This window comes from Lissotriton vulgaris, chromosome 7 (genome assembly GCF_964263255.1).
Source record: "Lissotriton vulgaris chromosome 7, aLisVul1.2, whole genome shotgun sequence".
NCBI lineage: Eukaryota > Metazoa > Chordata > Amphibia > Caudata > Salamandridae > Lissotriton > Lissotriton vulgaris.
In genome coordinates this window covers 1,039,069,040-1,039,090,120 of record NC_141695.1, presented here as the reverse complement: position 1 = coordinate 1,039,090,120, position 21,081 = coordinate 1,039,069,040, and the positions used below count along the sequence as shown (strand labels likewise).

The 21,081-nt window shown below is 45.0% G+C and overlaps 1 protein-coding gene across 6 annotated transcripts in view; it reads right to left on the bottom strand.

The window, feature by feature from the left end:
* Positions 1 to 21,081, bottom strand: part of LOC147702888 (uncharacterized) — a 353,529-nt gene that overhangs the window by 164,734 nt on the left and 167,714 nt on the right. For 5 of the 6 annotated variants that reach the window (XM_086931472.1, XM_086931470.1, XM_086931475.1 and 2 more), the window contains exons 4-6: positions 14,856 to 14,927; positions 13,042 to 13,149; positions 8,366 to 8,401 (exon numbers count right to left, since the gene is read on the bottom strand). In XM_086931472.1, the coding sequence (XP_086787598.1) occupies positions 8,366 to 8,401; positions 13,042 to 13,149; positions 14,856 to 14,927 (216 nt within the window). The remainder of the gene's footprint in view (positions 1 to 8,365; positions 8,402 to 13,041; positions 13,150 to 14,855; positions 14,928 to 21,081) is intronic. The other variant, XM_086931471.1, reaches the window with a different exon arrangement.

The window sequence follows — 21,081 nt, the reverse complement described above, 5'->3', positions numbered from 1 at the left end:
GAAATTCCGATTGATTTGTGTTAGGTGAGTACACACAGCCAATGACTACCGCCTCCCCATCCAACAGTCCCCGTAGAAATACATAGCGTCCCTCCTGGTCAATCCGTTGCTCTAGCAGCTGGAAGGGTAGAGAGCCACGGAGCCAAATTGCCGCCCCCCTAGAGAATGCAGAATATGAGGTCGAAAAGAACTGCCCTCTCCATTTCTTGCGCAATTTCACCGCTTCAGCAGCGTTCAAATGTGTCTCTTGCAGGCAAGCAATCTGTGTCCCCCTTCTGTTGAGTTGTGCTAGGATTCTATGTCGTTTATGCACAGATCCCATGCCACGCACATTCCAGGTGCACAATTGGTAGTTATTAAGAGGTCCCATCTTCAACTGTGCGGCTCAACAATGTAATACAACTGGGTGACCCTACATGTTCTGCTGTGCTAAGAGGTGAGAGTGTCCCGCAAACAAGTAACCCCTGAACAAAAAGGTCCCTGGGCCAACGTACCCAGGAGCCAAACCATGGTGCCCAACGTGGGCACAAGTCAGTCAAGTTCTTGTGCATACCGGGGGTGGTAGGCCTCCGTCGGTTGACACTGAACTGTCCGCGTGGGCATGATAGCCCCCACTACAATGGGCCCCTGCACATACAACCCACCATATGTGAAGGAGGGGATTAGTCATACGTTACCACCTGGAGAGGATCAATTGCGTCGTCGTTCAGAACTCCTCCGCCATCTGGGCTGTGATCTTCTGGAAGAGTTGCAAGCTGTTGTCCGAACCAGATACCTCAGTGTGGGTGTCGGTAGTGACGGAGAGTCTGTCTTTGGTTGCTTCCGCGTCGTGGGCAGCCAGTGCCTCCTCAGTTAGACGGTGATGTGGGGATGATGACGTTCGGTTCGCTGCCTGGCATCCGGGTGGACGCGTCGTAGCCGGATCTCCACGTGATGAATGATGTCCGGGGCTGTGAGTGTCGCTCCGTCTGTCTTGCGAGCCTCTGCGGGTGTCACTGCGGTGGTCTGCGAGCGGGTCCTGTGATGCCTGCGGGGTCAGTGTGACCTCCATCCACTCTGCCGCATCCTCGGGCGAATCGAAGAAATGGGATCTGTTGCCATGTAGGATTTTGAGCCGGGCAGGGAATAAAAGTGCATATTTCATGTTTCTGGCCCGTAAATTGCGTTTCACCCCCATGAAGTTGGACCTGGCCCGTTGCACAGTGGGTGTAAAGTCGGGGTATACCGATATATTCTTGTCCTCAAAGCGTATTGGCGCTTCCTCCCTGGCCGCCCGTAGGACGGTGTCTCGGTCCCTGAAGTGGAGGAGACGAGCGATCAGGGGGCGAGGGGGCTCCCCGGGTTGCGGGGGCCGCGATGGCATCCTGTGGGCTCTTTCCACACTGTAGAGGGCGGTGAGGTCTCTCTGGCCCACCAGTTTCCTCAGCCAATCTTCCACGAACTGCGTTGGATCCCTCCCCTCGCTTCTCTCCGGAATACCCAGGATGCGGACGTTGTTGCGGCGGGCACGTCCTTCCGCGTCGTCCACTCTACCCCACAGAAGTTTCAGTTGCTTCTCCACGTTTTCTAATTTCGTGGAGTGTTCCGTCTGCTGCGGTATGAGATCGTCCAGTGCTATTTTCTGTTCCGCCACTCGATCCGCCAACTTGTTGTGGTCAGCCTTGAGTAGGGACAGGCCAGTCGCCATATTGTCTATGCGCGATTCTAGCGCGTCGCGCGTATTTCATTCAGGATGAGATCTAGTTTGGCGTCCTGCGATCCCTTACCGGTCGGCGGGACGATGTCCATGCTGGAGGAGGCCAGTGGGTCTTCAGAGCCCGTGGACTGTACGTCCGTTCGGGCGCCTTGATCCTGTGGCTTGCCCTTGTTCCTGCCCATGGTTCTTGTTAGCAGGGTGGCGTCGCAGCGGTCGCAGCAGCCCGCCGCTGTCCCTCCGAGTGGTCTGCAGTGGGTGTGGACGGGCCAATGTTCACTGAGTAGGGGCTGTGGTAGTGGAGACCCCAGGGCTGGTAGGGTTAGCGTGGATTATCTTGGCGAGGTATCAATGTGGGGGTGGGTCGGTGCGCCACCAGTGTCCTCAGCTGTAGGTATATCCCCAGGTCCGCAGAGGTGGCGAGGGGGGAGAGGCGATGGGTCCAGTCCACCACAAAGCCAGTGCGTCAAGGCTGGCGAGAGCGTGGAAAAGGTCCGGGCCGCAGCGTTGTAAAAAGGCGCCAAAGCGCGTGGCACACTACCCCACTCCACTGTGGTCCAAGCGTCTGCAATGCGTGTCGCTGCACGTTGTGAGTCCGACCTTGGTCCCCAAGCAGGCAGCTCCGTGGTCCGCAAAGGTAAGACTGCTAGGGTCTGAGGCCTCCACCAGGCTCCGACGCGGTGACAAGATGGCGCCTAGACAATGACAGGGTCTGGCTGCACTGTGTTATGGCGCCGGTACCCTGTGCAGAGGGAAGCTGGACCCGCGGCGCCTGCAGTAAACTACACACCTCGTCTGCTCCACCGCTCCTCACCCCCACCGGCGAGACGCCAGAGTCCCATCAACCTCGTGGGTTAGCGTGGGGACGGCACTGTGGTGGCCTCTCGTCCCGTAGGGGCCGCGTTGCGGTGTGGCTTGGCCGTGGCGATGTGTCCAAGCGGGGCAGGCAGTGGGGCCACAGCGAGGGCAGGGGCTCCGTACCTCAATCCTTGGGTCCGGCTTGCAGAGTGTCGGGCGTCGGAAGACCAATCCCGGGTCCCGACTGGACCGCGAAGGAGGCGGGTGGTAGGGCGGCCAGGCCGATCACTTTAGGCCGGGGCTCCGTCTCGACCCACAGGCCGCAGCAGGCTCCGTCGTTAGAACTCGTCCAAGGAGCGGTTCCAGTGGGGCCACGAAGCACCGCTCCACGCCGCTGGCCCCCGGGGGCAATCTGAGTAGGGATCAGGTGGGTTGCAGGCAGGGGAGGACAGGATAAACAGCTTATATTCAGGGCGTTGGACGGAGCTAGCAAGCTACACGTCCACCATCGACGGCTTCAGGCCACGCCCCCCCCTCTATGGGACAATGTATACGAGCTATCGTACCTCATGACCTTGCTGAACTTTCCTGATGCTTTTGTCCCCTTATGGCAAGCCCAAACTAGCTGGACTATCCTGCAGTCTTTAGGCAAGAAATGTTTACCAATAATGTGACGACTTTATAGGACATCTTTGATGAGCTACATTTTAACTAAAAACTTGAGTCTATGGTTTATCATGACCAGTCTCCTTAAAGTTGATTGTGCAATCTAAATTAATATATTAATGCCAGAGAGAAACCAGCTTAGAGAAATCTCCAAGCAGCAGGTACTAATGTTATTGTTTTGTATGGCCTTAGCAGAAATATTGGTTTGCATGATTTTGTTCTGGCTACATTTCTTCAGAGGGATCGGACAAGCAGTGATAATTCTTTATTTGTAGTCTGGTTTCGAGGTTCATATACATGAACTTAATTATTAGTTGGTGAATCGGTTATCCAATTCCTGATCCTACTTGGATATCCGGGTGTTAGATCTCCTATAGCCAACCCCTCATTGGCACAATACAAGATCCATTGGAGGATCAAGTGAGTGTTGGAGAGCTAAGTCATATAGAAAAGAAATGAGATAAATGAAAAAGGGTCACATTTCCACTGGAACAGATGTAAGAGCATATTTCTGGCAAAACTTCCTGATAGATTTATTTAAAGAATTATATTGTGGAAAGCACCATTTGACGTGGCATATTATATTGCTAGCAGATATGGGAAGTCTGGCACACGGAATAGATGTGACTGACCTGGATTATACAATGAGATCAAATGGGGAAACCAGTATTAGAACTCAGGTCTTCAGGATCCACAGTCGGCAATTTAACAGTGAGACTGCATCACTTCCTAAAAGACCAATGATAGAGCTGCTGATATGAGGCATTCGGCATATTTGTAATTTGCTTCAAAGTGAAAGAACGTAATATGCCCAGAATTAGGAGATTTATTTTGGGTCAAGTGCAAATCTGGGTTGCAGGGTCAGCAGCACAACCTCTTGGTCACATCTGGTCCAGGAGAGGTTTAGGTTACCTCTATCCACATGTATCTCATTCATTTCAAAAAGAGGTAAAATATGAAGTGCGTTCCTGTGCCATTCAGGCAGATATGTCCGTTGTTTTTGCAGGGCCCGAGCCAAAACTTTCAAGTGCAGAGAGACAGAAAACATAGCAGAGCCAGCATCTTGAGTGATCTGCTGGTATTAACCAAGTTAGCTCCCTCATACCCAGGACCACTCTGTGCCTATCTTGATGGGCTTACTCAATACCTTTGGACAGGTGTCTGGGCTTCGGGTGAATGTCTGTAAGGTGCTACTGTTTCCGCTAGGGAGCTTGAGTGGGAAGCCACGGGATCAGCTGCCAGAGTTGGGCCTCCCGTAGAAGACATAGGTGGTTTCGGTACCTAGGAATAAGGATGACCCATACACAGGCACCTTTCAATGCCTAAATGTCAAAATTCTCCTGGAACGCCTGAGGAACTCTATAGCTCTCTGGTCCAAACTCCCTCTTTCAGTGATGGGCACAGGACCGTGGTAGTGAAAATGGTCTTCTTGCATCAGTGCCTCTATTTAGTCCAAAATGCGTTGTTCCCACTTTGGCCGGAGATCTTTTGTAAATTAGACAGCTTACTTATCTTGCTGGTGTGGGCAGGGAGATGCAGTGCTGTGGCACTGTCAGTCCTTAAATATGATTTGGAGGATGGGGAACTGGCCCTCCCAGACTTAAAAACAGTGAAATTGTTGACTGACTGCAACAACTGGGAGAAGAGATTGTTCACAGATAGGTTAAGTAGGCATACCCTGGCATGGTTATTAATGAGAGGAGGTCACTGTGAACACTCAGTCCCTTACTTGGTAAGACCGAGAGCAATGTTGTAGGAGGCTGTGATCTCAAAGGTGATATTCAGAGCCCCCTTAGACAAGGAGCGTAGTCTGTGGGACCTGCCCCGTTTTGTACAATTGACAAGCATATGTCCGTGGAGCCTTGGAGATTGGGTGGATGCACAATGGCGGGTGACCTATACTCGGGGGAGATTTTCCTTACCTTTCAGGAGACGTTTGGGATGGGCCCGGGTCACTTCCTACACTATGCCAAACTGGAGAATAAAGTGAGAGAGGTGTGGGCTGGGTTCCCGGTGGCACCTCGACCCTCTCAGGTTCTTGAGGGTTGCTCCAGAGGGGGGCACCTCTTAAACCCTGTTTTTTGGCACTTATGGGCCAACATGGAGGGCACAGAGTGTGCAGCGTGGAACTGGGGGAACATATCACAGATGCCACAGATTGGACTTGCGGGTGTGAACAGGTGACGTGGTTGTCTTGTAACCCCAAGTTTAAATATGGCATTTCAATTTCCTACACTGTACTCATGTGACCCCATGACATTTGAACAGAGTAGTGCCTGTGAGAGGAGCTGGCTGTGCATTTTGTGGGTCTCTTTTCTCCAATTTGCCTGGACCTGCACTCGGATCCAGAATTGCTGGTGGGCTGTAGTACCAGTCATAGTGGGAGCGACAGGTTTGGAGGCCCCCCTTAACACGCTGGCTTGCCTTTCAGGAGAGGTGGTGAAACCGAAGGGCCACAAGATCCCCTACAAGCTAGCCCAGCTTGCATTGCTCTTAGCCAAAAGGAGAAAAGGCATCGGGATGGTGGGTGACAGGCCTCTGCAGTTAAATGCATGGCTTAGTGACCTATGCGAATGGGGTGCAGCAGAAGAGGCCCATATGCGCCTTGCCCTTACTGAGATGAGAAAGTTGAGGTTGAGATCATGACCTGGGGGCGGAGTCTCAATAAATTCAATGAGGATGGTGACACCAGCTCGGGGGAGGGCTCGGGAAATGAGGAGTGAGATGCTTGTTTAGATGTTAATGCCTTGCACAAAATGTGAGTCAAGTGTAAGAATGTGCACCCTTATGTTCTAACGAAGTAATCGGGTAGTGTATTGGGCTCTGTATGTACGTTTTTATACCTCCTAACAACTGCCTGTCATGGAATTGCTCTGTTGATTGTGGCATGGGCTTGACGCAAGAGAGCAGTACTACTATTGGAACGTACTCCGTATTTTGCACTGCATGTCTCTTTGTTCTTTGTGGTGTTTTATGAGAAAATCAATAAAAAATGTTTAAAATAAAATACAAAATAAAAAGCTATCTTCCTCTTAATTGATAAAAAGGACAAAGTGAGGCTCTATAAAAGCACAGGACCTGGGGAATAAATATCCACCTACTTCCCCCTTTGGACCGGCTGGCATATAGGTATTGTCTAATATGAGCACCCGTCAACCATCACCAAGTCCAACCACAGTTTCTTCTTCTGGCAGCTTTGCACTTTCAATGCACTTCCTGAGGAGAGAGCACTCCAGGCAGAGCAGGCACCTTCTCATTATTGCACATACATGCGTCTTCCACCAACTAGGGTTTTTGGAACCAATATCCATGGTTTCTTGGAAGTAATCCCCAGAGGTAGACCTGCTGCCTGCATCCAAGACGAATACTGCTCATGCAACTAGCAGTGGGCATGGAATGAGCTTAACATTTTAGTATTTTCTGGATTGCCTTCCAAACTGTCCTCTCTGTCTTGAAACCACCATTCTAAGTTACCAGAGGTACAGCCGACAGGCTTGCTTTTCTCTACGGATTTCCAACTTATTTCCCATTCATTGTGGTGGGGTAGAATTAGACTGTGGGCTCTAATCTAACCTATGCGTGTTTCACAAACGTGATTTGTAGGCTCATTTGATTCCCAGTTAGGCCTGGGCGAATTTAAACTATGTTGCATAATTTACGTAACTTCAGCAATTTCACATTGCACTTCTAACGTGAAATTCTCAAAATCACGCCATTATACCACTTTGCGAAATTACGCAACATTCACAGTAAAAATTTAGAGCACAGGAACAACAGAATGCGAGCAGCTGTTTTTTGTGCTGCTTTATTTAAATGTGTTCTCGCAAAAATTGACCAGAAGACACATTTCACGCTAAAATATAGCGTGGAATAACAGAAATGCATTTTGCATATTTACTCATAATTTTAAGCAATTAAGCAAAAGTAAATTGCACGAATTTTACACATTCTTACAAATGGTATGGTTGTTTATAATCAATATGTCCCATAAGGCTTGTGTTAGAAATGTTTTTTGTTCTATCTCTTGGGCATCACAGGTTAGATGCAGTTGCATCTGTAAGCTATAGGGTGTGTCTCTAGCGGCAGACAGACACTTTATAAATAAGAAAGCATAACACAACATAAGAACACATCACATCACCTGTCGTGTAGCCTGTGATTGATTATAACTCTTGAAAGCTTATATGTTGTCACATTAAATAATGAGACCTTATTTCAGAATAAGCAATAATAAATAAAGTGTAGAATAATTTTGTGCTAAACTAAAAACGTTTTGCCCCCCTTCATGTATCGGCCCCATGCAATGTAGACCCTCTCCACCAGCACTGTGAAACATTTTCAGGTTACAGTCCTGGTGGGTGCAAGGCTCTCTGGGAAATGCTGATGGCTAACAATGTATCTCTTGGAAGAGGGAAGGAGCCCAAAGGACCATACTGCTCCCCTGGGAGGAGGACCAGGAGGGACTCTCCTAAAACAAGAGGAGAAGGTGCCAACCAGCTTGAGTTACAACTTCAGTCCACGTGCGAGATTCTGTTTCCTCATCACATATGCCTACCGTTTCCACACAAAGGCTGGTATTTACCTCCTGCCACAGTGGACAATACATTTTACATCATGAGAAACGTAGGGGCATGCATATACACCAGCGAATAACCATGTAACTGCTGTGCAATTAAGCTTGTCTGGTTACAACAGTGGGGATAAGGTTGATTGGCTTGTCATATCGCTCAAGGTCCCACCTACCAGGCCCACCTATAATTTCACTATTGTTGGTTGCAAACTATATTGTAAAAATCTTTTTTTCTCCTGTCTCCCTTATTTTATCCTACGCCTGCCTGCACTTTGGCAATGGAATTCAAAAGAGTACATGGATTGTTACCTGGGGCAAACATGATTTGACAGTAATACACTAGAAATCCTTTTTTTTATAAAGAATTGTATATAATGTTGGTTCAGGTCCATGACAACAGGCAATAGCAATCTGCAATATCACGCCTTTTAAAATTCTGATGGTCAAAGACCTCACATCTAATAAGTCTTCGGTCTACTCTCTGTCACCTCCCGTCAAGCGTCCAACCCTCTTTTAACACCCATGTAATTCTGTGGTTTTATGAAACTCTCTATTACCAAAACTGCTCACAAACGTCATAAAAAATTAAAGCAAAGTAAAAACTGTTTTCTGCAATGTTCTCACGGAGAAGCACTCACCATCATTCCATCTTCGCCCGGCTCGCCTTGCATCCCCTGAAGAAAGAAGACATGGTGTACAGAGAATGTCAACTAATTAAGAGAAGCTGAAACACATTTGCTACAGTTGTGTTCCTGTGATGCACCAGAGAATAAATAAACAAGTGCTGTATGACCATCTCTTGAGGCGCTGTAATCAGATCATCTGCTTCAATGACTTTAAATGGAAATGTGTGTGAAGCTTTTGAACTTGGCGTTGGGTGGTATCAACGTTAGTGGGTAAAATGTCACATTTTTGGTTAATTTCATCAGGCTTACCCTAGGTTTAAATATTTACTAATTTGTTATTTTGAACAGTGTAGGATTTCTTCCCATTCAGTTCATTAATCCTTGTGCTGGTTTATTCTGCCGCTGGGTACCTTTAAGTAGGGCTAATTTTAGGGGAAAAGAGGTTTTTAACTTCAGACATACGCTTTTGTAAACATAATTTTGCTGTTGAGAAGAAACATGCAGGGTGGCTGCTTGCACACATGTTTTTCCTCACCTTCCATCCCCATCTTCCCATTCTTTTTAAATTAAGCCCTGTTGATTTGCTATTTTGTCTTCTTACTTTTCTTTGAAGTCCTTGGGGTTTCATCTCGCAATTTTAATTCTCGTGAGGAACAAAAAGAAAATGGAACCAGCATGACCAATGGCTGCTTGGGTGCATAGTGGGCACAGTATTGCCTGTGCCCACATATCAACAGAGACTGTTCAATGCACTGTCTCCCTTGCAAATGCTTTCAGCAGACTCTGAGATGGATATGCTGCTCAACCCTGCCTCAGCTTCCTTCCAAAGAAGCTATGTAACTGGCTGAACACAGACCTGAGATTTCACTGGATGCTTTCACAGTACCTTCTATACTCTCTAAGGAACCAGCAGGGTAGCCCTGTGGATTAGTGGAGTGTCAGGGATGGGAAGACAGATTGCTACATTTTCATAGAAATCTCACGAAACGACACCTTTTTTTACATGAGCTATGCCCTCAAGTGAAACAAGGGAACAGTCCATGTATAAAAAAAAGTTGCTTGAGATAGTGGCATGAGGGCAGAAAATAACCCTTGGCAGGACATTTCTGCCTGAAGCAGTCTCCAATGGCCAAAAACAAAATCTTATAATGTGAAATTTCAACATATTTTGCATAAGAGCACAATTCAGGAATTCTTTGAATTTCGCCTGTGAAATTTAAGTTTTGCCCAGGATTTTCTGAGCTAGTTGGGCGCATAATTGCGCCCACTGCCATCCTACCGCCCACTAGCAAATGTGAAGCTCAGGTGGTGTAGGCAGGTGCGCTGCTAATTCGTGCTAGCCCATCACCTACTTCAAGCTGGTACACTTGCTGATTTAGTGGAGGGAGGTTACGGACTGCTTCCATGAAGGTAGAAACCGTGTTTTACGTTATCAGGATGGTAATCCGAGGACAGTGTTCCTAACTATCATTGCACATTTTGAAATACAGCACAAAGATACACTTCATCTCTTCCAGCATCTCCTGAGAGACAAGCATTCAGAAATGTTCTGCCATCATTTAAATCAACACGTCTCAGGGTCATTAATATGGCCACAAAAAGGTGAAAGGGGGACATCTGAATAAATCACATGAGAGTGTCTTAGGAAATGCCCATATATCTTTGTCGGAGTTCTTCCTTGATAATATGTGTGTGTGTGTGTGTGAGAGAGAGAGAGATGGGGGTCTTTCAAGGAAAACAATTGTATACTACGAAGACAAACTAAGTGAAATCAGAATACATGGCCGCATGGACATCACTTAGGGGTAACAGCTTCTTCCTCTGCCTTGCTGCTCGATACCTGAGCACTGACCTTACTCCGCCCTACTCCAGACTTACAGAAACAAGGTGGTGTCAATATTCTCATGTGCTACATTATTTTCAGGGCCTTGCGCTCATGCTGCAACAAATGTATATAGATGGTTAAGCAAAACTGCTGTTTATTAACTACGACCTAGCTAACATGACTAACACCAGCAGATGGCGCCAGATGCTCTGATTGCGGGCTCTGGTTTTTCACAAACTTCAGACATGGCTGCTCCCTGTCCCAAAGGTCATAAGTGCAATATCAAGCGCAGAGACTACGGAGAGCTCTAAAAGCCCTCCGTAGTTGCTTCTCCTGGCCCCTTGCCTGGCACCTCAGCCACAACAGCGAGGTGCTGTGTTTATATATTACCTCTGTTAAGGTATTCTTTGTCACTGAATTCTTGGAGTGGGCTTTAATGTTACATCACTGATGACACTTAGATTCTAAGTTGAGGCTTCTAATTGGGTCGCACCTTTAGTCGTGGCTCGCAAGGCCAATGGCAAGGCAGTCTTTGCATTGATTTGAGGTCTCTCAATGATAACATCATAGTTGAGAGATATCTTTTACCTAAGATAAATTAATTAATTTCACTTACCAGGGGCATGAAATGGTTTTCTGTTGTTGATTTAACTTCGGCGTATCACCAAATCTTATTTCATCAAGGCAGTAAAAGTCTTACTACTTTTATGACTCCTCAAGGATGTTATCATTTTCTGCATATGCCGTTTGGCCTAGTGTCAGTGGCTGTAGTTTTTTAAAAGCTCATGTTTAAACTATTCCAAGATCTTCCTGGTATTCTTTTTTTCCCAAGATGACATTCTCATTATGGGTGAAACGAAAGGTCTACATGATGATAGAGTTTACTCTGTTTTAAAAATATTAAAAGAGAGAGGACCAGAGAATGTGTCGGATTCTGTTTCTAAAGGTGAGAACTCATCAGAATCTGTTCCTTTAGAACAAGATGCACAAAGATTGGAGAATGTGTCTAATTCTGTTCCTTCTGTTCCTTCAGACCAGGTTGGAGAAGGTTTAGATTCTGTCTTTGGTTCTGCAGGTAAAGACTCCTTAATCAACAAATTTGGAAGAGTGTTAAAACCACCTATTTAACAGACTATGTAACTGAATATTAGTTTTCTTTTTTGTCACTTAATCTAAGTTTCTCTGTTTTTGTTTGGTTGCTTATTATATAAGGGGGAAGATGTGTTGTGTTTATATATTATGTTACAGTATTCTTTGTTACTGAATTCTTAGAGTGTGCCTTTAATGTTACATCACTGATGACACTTAGATTTTAAGTGTCATCAGAGATCCGTTGGGCAGTTACAGTTCCCTTCGCCTGTGTGGAGCTGTGTTGGCCTCAATGCTTGGAAACTTAATAAAGGAAGTTCGCACTTGAGAAGACTCCTGGATTCATTATACATAATACGAGGGCACTGAGCGGCTAATGAAGGGACAAGGGGTTCAGCCGACCCTGATATGGTAATGGCAGAGGCAGAGGCTACGTGACGTCGCATTTGCTACCTCAGGCATTTGGTGACTCAGTCTATGCAAGCACGATACAGACTGGAGGAAGATTCAAAAACACCAGCCCAGAGGCCTGTCGCCCTCTGCGAGTACCGCAAGCCAGTGAATTAAAAAATACACAATCCTGTTGGGATTGTATTGGATACACATGTACACAAAGCCAATTGAAGGCCTGTGCCTGGTTACATTAAGGTGCACAAAAATACGTATTTGCCTGGGAGAAGTGCATAAGTAATGCAATTAAGGGTGCACATCTTTTGCAGTTGTTCGAGTACAGGCCATTCATGCCTGTCAGCCGCCATGTACACGGTGGGTGGGACAACCCGGGCTGTGTACCGGTTCTTGCTCTTGTTCCCACCCCTCAGAGACTGCCGTCCCTTATTCTGGCCCTCAAAGGGTAGGTATGTGCCAGGCAGAAGGCGAGAAGGGGCCAGGGCTCGGGCACTGCAAGGTAGCCGCCACGCGGTTCTGACAAACTCCTTCCGGGACTCATATTGAGTATAGTTCACCAGTGGAGGGCGTGGCTTCTAGTGAATCTTCTAGAAAGGGCACTGTGCCCAGGCGCACAATGTCCATTGGGCTGAAAGGGCTTCAGCCCCCTCCCCGTCGTGTGTGTCAGCCCGGGATGAGACAGGTTCCCGGGCACACACACAGCCGCACCCGAGTACTTCACAGGTCTTTTAAAGACCATTTGCTTGTTAATGAGTCTTTGTTGTTTTTCACCCCTTCTTAGAGCCCCTGCATCTCCACTCTGCCTATGGCTGGAAGAATTAGCCCCCCTTGCCCCTCCCCCGAAATGTTTTCTGAGCGCCCCCCCCCCCCCCATCCCCCTCGAAATTTGGCTTCAGTTGCACCTCTGACTGTGCCTACAGCAGATGGCTCCCATCATTCCCATGGTGCTGTGCAGCATACAAACGAGGAATCAAAAAGTGCCAGGCACAGGGAAACCTGTACAATTGGGATGGCGGTGGAAATAAATCTGTCTATCACTGTACATGAACTGTATTTTTACCCAGAGGATCACATCTGTATTTGATCGAGGATGGGAGAAAGTTATTCTAATTGGAACCAATATGGGATGGGTTCAATTTAATAATAAAAAACAAAAGGAATAACCCCTGGTATTAATAATGCATACTCATACAAATCTGGTCTCTGTTTCAGCAGCTCAATTCATATTCTATTTTCTGGCCCAAAAGTCACCGAAATCCCCTACCACTCAAACATAAAACTTTTCATAATCACACCCATTTACTCTGTACTGTGGCGATACTTGTGATATTTTTTCACAGCTCACTGCGTGAGCACTGATCCTTACAGGTACGCCGGGCAGTCCCCGTGGGCCATCTTTGCCTGTGTCGCCGGGAGGTCCTCGCGCGCCAGGAGGGCCTGGTGGGCCGGGGGGCCCTGCTTGACCTTGATCACCCTGTTGAAGGACAGAGAAATATCAGCACTTAAAAGTAGTATCCTCAGTGTAAGTTATTACCATACCTAGTTATGATGTCCATAAACAACACCTAGAATTGCGTGAGTGTAAGATCTACATTTGCTGAGGTTTCTCAAGGCGTGTTCTACACTGCTCTGGGTTCATTCGTTGTTTTATGTCATTACATGGGGAGCGGCTGCTCGTGTTCCTTCTACCATGAATGTGTATGGCTTTGGCATTGCATCGGCTTCTGGCGGTCATGCAGAGGCACCGTCTTTCTAGTTCAATCGTGAACCATTTGTTTTGGATGCAAGGACCCTTGGCAGGGAGGGCCAGATGATGGCTCCTTGGCGGCTGTGGATTGCATCCATCATACAAGAGCCGCTCGGATGCTCTCTGGTCTTGTAGCCTAGAACCTCCCCTCCTCCCCGCCCCACAATGCAGTTGAAATGGTAAAAAAATGCAGCTCTCAGATTAATGCACAGTTCTACCATTCACCTAGGTTTTGAGAAACAGTATGACATGGCATTGGATCATCATTACAGAAATACAGCGACTGACTACCACTAGCTAAAGTCTTGTGGGGTTCTAATGGGCATAACTGTGGCAAAATGTGCTACCAGATGTACTGGACTTTAGATCAAGAGGGTAGCACACCCCCTACAGATTGTGGTCCCGTTATTCCTGTGCCTGGGGGTTAGGCCTGGATGTAGCGCCTCATTCTATATAAGGACCTGGGCAACAAAGCAAGCAGACACCTGGATTAGAGGCCAAAATCTGCTATCTTTGATTTGGGGGTCACACCCATATCGATAAAAAAATAATAAAACATCTTTCATAGGAGGGCACATCGAAATGCCAACGTTATAAAGTTGCCCCTGCCAAGGAGGACAGATATATAACTGTTTGGGAAATAAAACAAAGCTATTGTACACCAAGCTAAGTATGCGTAGGCTTCGATGAGCTATGTTTTAATCAGAATAAGCTGCAATATTTCCAGGGAAGCCGAGAGTGTTTTGAGTTAGTTCCACTTGTGTGTCTAACCCTAAAAGGGTGTAACAGAAAGCCTCTGACTCGGGATTGCTTTCAGTGTGTGAAGGCAGGACATCGGATATTGTACTATCACAATACATTTGTAGCAAGGCAGGGATAATCCGCTTGAGAAACACTTGTCCCACAAATAAAGCGAAAGCTTTGAGTTCTGGACCCAATTTCCTGGAAGATTATCGCCCTTCGCTCCAGTTGCCACATCAAGACTGTAAGGTCAAGTTTGCGCTTGTGAAATTTAATGAGGCAAGGAGCAAAGCTTGCTATCTGTGGGGCACTTGGGAAGGGAAGCTAATAATTACAATAGCGTACCCTCTTGGAGGATGAAATTTAAAAGGACTCAGCATCTTGAATAGACATTGATACCCAAGTTTCAAAAATACAAACCACATGGGAGACTGGATCTGAAAACTGACATCTGGATGGAATACTATGAACACCAGAAGCTCAAAATAAAAACACATTCAATTTCGGTTCTCTGGTCACAGATATTATCTTTTTTGTTTGTTTTCTAAATTTTAGATGCATTTTATGATAATGGAGAATTGTGGTACACGAGATTTCCTTGTCATGCAGTCGAACTTGATGCAAGCATTGCAGATACAGAAATACATCAGAAATGAGAACAGTTAAGTAGGAAGAGGTCAGCATGCTTCTACCTTAAGGACTCGCCGGTTAAAGGTGGGCTGGTCATTAGAGAGAAATCCGTGGTTGAGCCGAGGAAAGACCATCTAGCCCATATAGAAGGAGACAGGAAAGACAAAGAAGGCATGACAAGAAAAACAGGAGAGTGAGAACCAGAGGATAAGGAACACACCTCAGAGGAAACATTTGTAGGAGAAAGAGTTGGTAAAATCTGCTAACATAAAAGGCTGGAGATCTACAACCATCCTTTTTTTTCATCTCTGTGCAGTTAGATTTCTTTCAAAGAGAAAGTTTCATTTAATTTAATCTAGAATCAAATTGGAGAGAGCTACAACAAATAATGTGCCACGCTGTACAAAGATTAGGTGTTGGACAAATCTACACAGTGAGAATGAGTGGTGCATAGTGCCTAAAGCTTCACTGCACACTCACTACTCATTTTAGGCATGGCCCAAAGGATGTCCAATTTGGCTTACGAATAGCATAAGTAATTTTGGAACATTTGTTTGATGATCCAGGTGACCTTCACTTTACACAACCTGTTGAACATTGGCCCAGACTGGCAGGCCACTGTCACCAAAACATAACATCATCTGCTTGCCCTGAACCAGCCAATGATAAGCAGCAGCCCACATGGCCGCTCACACCAAGGCCCCTTGAACATTGCACATCCATTAGAGCATCAATGCACCAATACAACTATCACAGCCATCCTAAATGTCCCAACCTCACACAACACTCCAACTGGTACATCTATCAACTTTTCAAAGTTGTGTCGATGGTTGGGCCAATAAGTCCACACCAATCTCTCTTCTTGTTGCCTGTGGTACAGCTCTCAACATTTCAAAGTTTTAATGAGTGTTTGACCAACATGTTCATTCCACCCTCTACCCTCCTCACACGTGTCAGCGCCTGTAGGACAGCTCTCAACTATTTAAAATGTTAAGGCATATTGGACCAACATGTCTACCCCATCGACTCCCCCTCACATTTATCACTACTGTGGCACTCCTCAAAATGTTTTACGTTTGAATGACAGTCCCTCCTCCAACATTGAAATGGTGGCCCTAATTCAACTTTGTTGGACTGAAGCATTCATTTGGAGACTTGTGCTTTGGAAAATGTTCTTTATGTTTGGAATAAAAATTAGTAAATGAAGATCTCTTTAAGTGCTCAAGTGTTCCTCATCTAGGGTATGGTACCAGGATATCATATATTACTCTTAATTTTATGTCTTTAATATAATTTACAAAATCACCCCATTTAAGTTAATATCAGAAAATCTACACCTAACGGGATGATATTGTTGTAAACAATATTTAGGACACAATATTTCGTTCAGATGATCTTTTCACTAATAATACTCTGGCGAACAACCCCATTTCGAGTGTCCGACTTTTTTTGAAAGCTTATTTTTATCTTGTTCTTAAGAATGTTGGCACTCCCAAATGGAATTCAATGTATTTTAATTAGTATCTTTTTATTATTAATCCATCCTTTAAAAAAAAAACGAAATAGTTTTATACTGTAAATTTATCATGCTCTTTTTATGATCCAATGTTATGTGATCGAATAAAATTGAATTGACTGTCCGACTAGAATGTTGCACTCATCCGTCACACAATAAACGTAATATTTACAGAACCTGTACCACTGTTGTGGTTCTTTAGCACTTTCAGCTTTTACAATAGGAAATGTCCCCCAACAGAAGTGCTTTCTATATTTTTGGTTAGAAAGCACTTTTTTTTAGGTGAACATTTAGGCCCTCATTTGGATAGACTCACAGGGCGATGGAACACTTAAAATTATCACCGGCAATGAAACCAGATACCCTAATTTCAGAATCCGTTGAGTGCGATAATTACTTACAATTACACGTGCAACTCTTCTGTTGAGATGTACTTCAAAATGGGGCATAACATGCAGAATTTGGTGATTTGCACGCCAAAATTCACATGTTCTGGTATCTTGTTTGCATTTTCCCTCAGTATGTATCGGCAGCTTTGACCTGCTCATATGTACCCGGTGAAAAATGTGTGAGAACAGCCTTAATCAGATGCATTAAACTTTGCACAACTTACAACTCCTGTGCTGGGTTTGTGCAGGAGGGACTTATCCAACTCACTTCCATTCAGAACATAAATGTATTTGCTTTTCCAATCCAGATCCTGGGCTGCCTGCTTTCAAACTGCTCATTAGATGTTTATCTGGTGGCTATGATCTCAAATCTGTCTCTTTACAGTTCTCGCCTGATTTTTTTTAAATAATCACAGTAACTGCCATTATCAAAATATGGCCATTCTGGGAAGAGTAAACGGAAAAGACTTGATGTTTTACAAATTCAGAATTAAAAGTGACAGTGTGCGAACATGATTACCACTTCAAACTAAGATCATGCTCAGATCTGCTGGCTCTATAATACCACCTTCTCCTTGAACTTCACTCCTCTGCCCTCAGCAGTCACAGGGGCCTCTAGGTCCTCCTCTTCCCAACTCCCTCTCAAAGGCCAGGGTCAAGTTTCGCCTCTTGCAAGGGAGGGGCTGGTGGTGATGGCGGCTTGTTGCTGTCAAAGCAGAAAATCTTTCTGTGGTTAGGGATCTTAAAACGAACTTGCAAACTCAGGAGCTGCACTACATTGAAGCAGCCAGTGGCCTACAGCACAGACCTTTCTGCAGCTACAATAGAAGCACTGTCAGCCCCATTGTAAACGTATATGTAACAATTGGTGACCCACTCTCAAAGCTGGGCTATCTGGTTCTCCACATGCCAGAATTATCGCCAGCTATGCCATGTCACTATATGCGTAAGATGTTAATTACTGTTTACAAATAAATGCAATCCAACCCCAAGCTAATGAGTTGTCTCCATTGATGGATGAGTTCATGGAAAATTGATTAATTAGTAATCAAAACACTACCTTCATTTTTTGGATTAGCAACTAATATGCATTGCTAATAAAAACCTTTTGCAAAAAAAAGCCCACCCTTCAGCCCCTCATCGAGGCAGCTCACGCGAGATCCAAGGTACGAGAGATTGAGGTAAGTGAAACATGCCATTTTAGCTTTCCAAGAAAAACCTCAGGCCGCTGTAACACTCTGAAGGTGTCGCCAATTTAAAGTGAATTTCTTTGTCAACTGCAGGACTTTCTCAAACATGTTCAATAACCATGGTTGCATTGTGATCTGGTTCGGTTTTATCAGTGTGGCTTAGTTGGTTTACTTTGACAGACACAAGGCATGATGGAGGCTAACGTCATATAACGTAATTATATGGCATATAAACAATGTTTTTTTTGTAAAGCACCACTTGCGATGTCTCACAGCGCTCTATGAGAAAAACCACCAACTGCAGAATGAAATTACATTCCCCCTGAAAATATTTATACTGCAATCTCTTTATTAAGTTATTTCAACCCAGGATGAAGTCAGGGAAGTGTTTATGCACTCTTACATAGGAAACAGACAAGAATGCTTGCCCCTTTGCTCACACTTATTGAGTGGACTAGGGCAGTCTATAGATGTTAGCAGGTCGAAGCTGTAATAAAGTTATATAACTATTCTAGCTTTCAATAATAGCTGTAGATGAGAATACTTGAAGACCAGCCACCCAATTTATCTGACAGAATCTCGCCATCTCTGGTGGTTTTCAGCACACCCACAACCAGGAAACCATCAGATTGCACACAAATATGTGTCAAAAATTAAAAACAAGACATGAGGCATTTCCATCTATCCACATTGCCCTGCCCATTGTGCTGCTCCGAATTAGGAAAGGGTTGAAGGTGGACCTCTTTAAAGAATACTACATCACAATGCATTAGCTGTGCACAACTCAGTTTGCTCTCCTCGTACTCCTTGGATTTACACTGTTCTTTGACCCTTTACACAGGGATCTGTTGCCTTTTACACAATGTTTGCGCTACTTCACTTTATAGGCATGACTGAGTGTGACCAAAGGTGTGCAGAGTTGCCACCTTACTTCCACTTAACCCATTATAAATTCAGAACTACAAATAACAGAATGGAAAGAAAAATCTAGCATGTGATTTTGTACTTGAATCAGGAAACCTAAGATCTAAATCACCATCTACCCTGGAGGGCACCCTCCTTCGGCCCTGCTGTTTTAAATAAGACCCGTGGCATGCTGGACGTTGTTCAAAGCTTGTTTGTTTGCCGTTCAATCGCTTCCAACACTCTTCGAAGAGTTTGTGTTTTTTCATGCGTCTTCTGTGGTGGCACGGTCCACGAATTATAACAGTTTTTTTATTTGACATTCGATTATCCTGACTTTCTTTCCAGTAGCACTGGGAGGGTGACTATTTTAACGTTCTTGCATGTAAAGAAAGGAGACACGTGTGGTTGATTGCTGGCGTGATGACAAAAGCGAGGCATGCCTGTGCCCCAAGCCGCTGGCCAGGAGCGGTACAACTCATGGCATGCCCTATGGACAATGGAGCTGAAAATCGACAAACTGCTGTGTTTGAACTGTACAGGGGTTTTGAAACAAAATGCTTTGAAACTCTTTCAGAAGAGACAGCAGCATATCCTGGGTGTCGCTATCGGGGGCCTGGTCCATAGCCGAGTGGCATAGAGCATTTAAGTGGACAGTACTGTAAAAACTTTCACGCATCTGTAAGTAACACACTGCGCTATAGAAGTTGAACTTTGCAGTTTCGTTAATCTTGGTTGTAACAGTAAGGTTGTATTTGACCTATGACAGGGTCATGCCAGGGCCAAGTATTACATGGTGGGTGATTGGTTATAGGCATAAGGGGGGAGTGGTGGAATAATGTAACTCTCGATTCTACTCCCAGTGAGGGTGGCTGAGGGAAAATGTATATCAGGAGCAGTGGCACTGGCACATGTTTTAGGAGGTAAATGGCTGCAGATTTCTCTGGGGCAGAGTGCCCTGGACCATATTACTATACATGGACTTACTGCAAATGAATTAGCATAGAATGTTAGAGGCATCTTACACGTCACCGTCTCTAGCCCATCAATTTTTCGTCTGTAGCATCTCTTGTAATGAACTCTGCTCATTATCTGTTCTAATTGAGAATATTACTGTCTTTATAGGTGAAATGCCACAACCACATTCACTAGCTATACCCTTCAGAATAAGCCCTTCACTCGGATAGCAGGGGGGGCCATGAGGGTGCTGGACCGGAAGCGTCTACAACTGTAGTTCTTAACTTGTGGTCTGGGGCCCCTGGGGGATCTACAAAGGCACTCAAGGGGTCTGTAACTGCTTCTTGACTGAACTCCGAAATCAGTCTAAACCATTCCATCCTAAAAGACTGTATGGCACTGGATAAAGTTAACAAAATCCCATGGTTGGTTTACATTAAAAACACCTTTTATAAACTGGGGAGGCCAGAACTATATTTCGCCCCGAGTACCATCCAGAAGGGTGACGTACTGTGGATTAAGAACAACTTCTTGGGACGTGTGGAGATGGAACGGGAGGAAGTAGAGGTCCAAAAACCGGGAGTCAGAGCTAATTACATACTTCAGACTACCCCTAAACTGGAACCCTACCTGATTATTGTGACCCGTCCCTTCCATCGTAACCTCCTTGTGAGATTTAGACTTAATATCATTCAGTATTCCTTGGGGAATTATCCAGTATGGGGAAAATCAGATCCATCTATCCCCTGTAGCTGTGATAATTTCTCTGAACAGTCACTGATGCACTTTATTATGTTTTGTGGCCATTATGAGGAATGTAGGAGACTGTTTTTATTACCTATTTTGAGAGAAGCAGGGTTTACACAAGTCCGTCCCGCTCTCCGTTACCTACAACTCTTGAGTAGCACCAAAGTAATATTTGGGGTCGCAAGCTTTTTGGTTGCTGCTATGCGCATTAAGCTAAATGCTCCTTGACATGTGTTAATTTATTACTATTCATTAGTTCTACCGATGAAATGCTCTATCCTATGTAAATATATGAAATTGTTCTCCTAAATGCTCTTTTTTAAATGTAAATTGTTTTTATCCATGAATTATTTTTAACACATGAAATGTCGTTTTTATATATATGTGATGGAATTGCTTTTATGATTTTAATTAATCGAATAAAGCTTGTTTTGACTTGACTTGACTGCTTCTTAAATTAAATCAAAATAACAGATTATTAAAGTGCATATAAATAAAGAAGCAAAATGTAAAATTGAACATTTAAAATGTTCTGCAAATATGACGGAATTTGGAATCAGAGGCTAAAAACTAGGTTAGTTTCCTC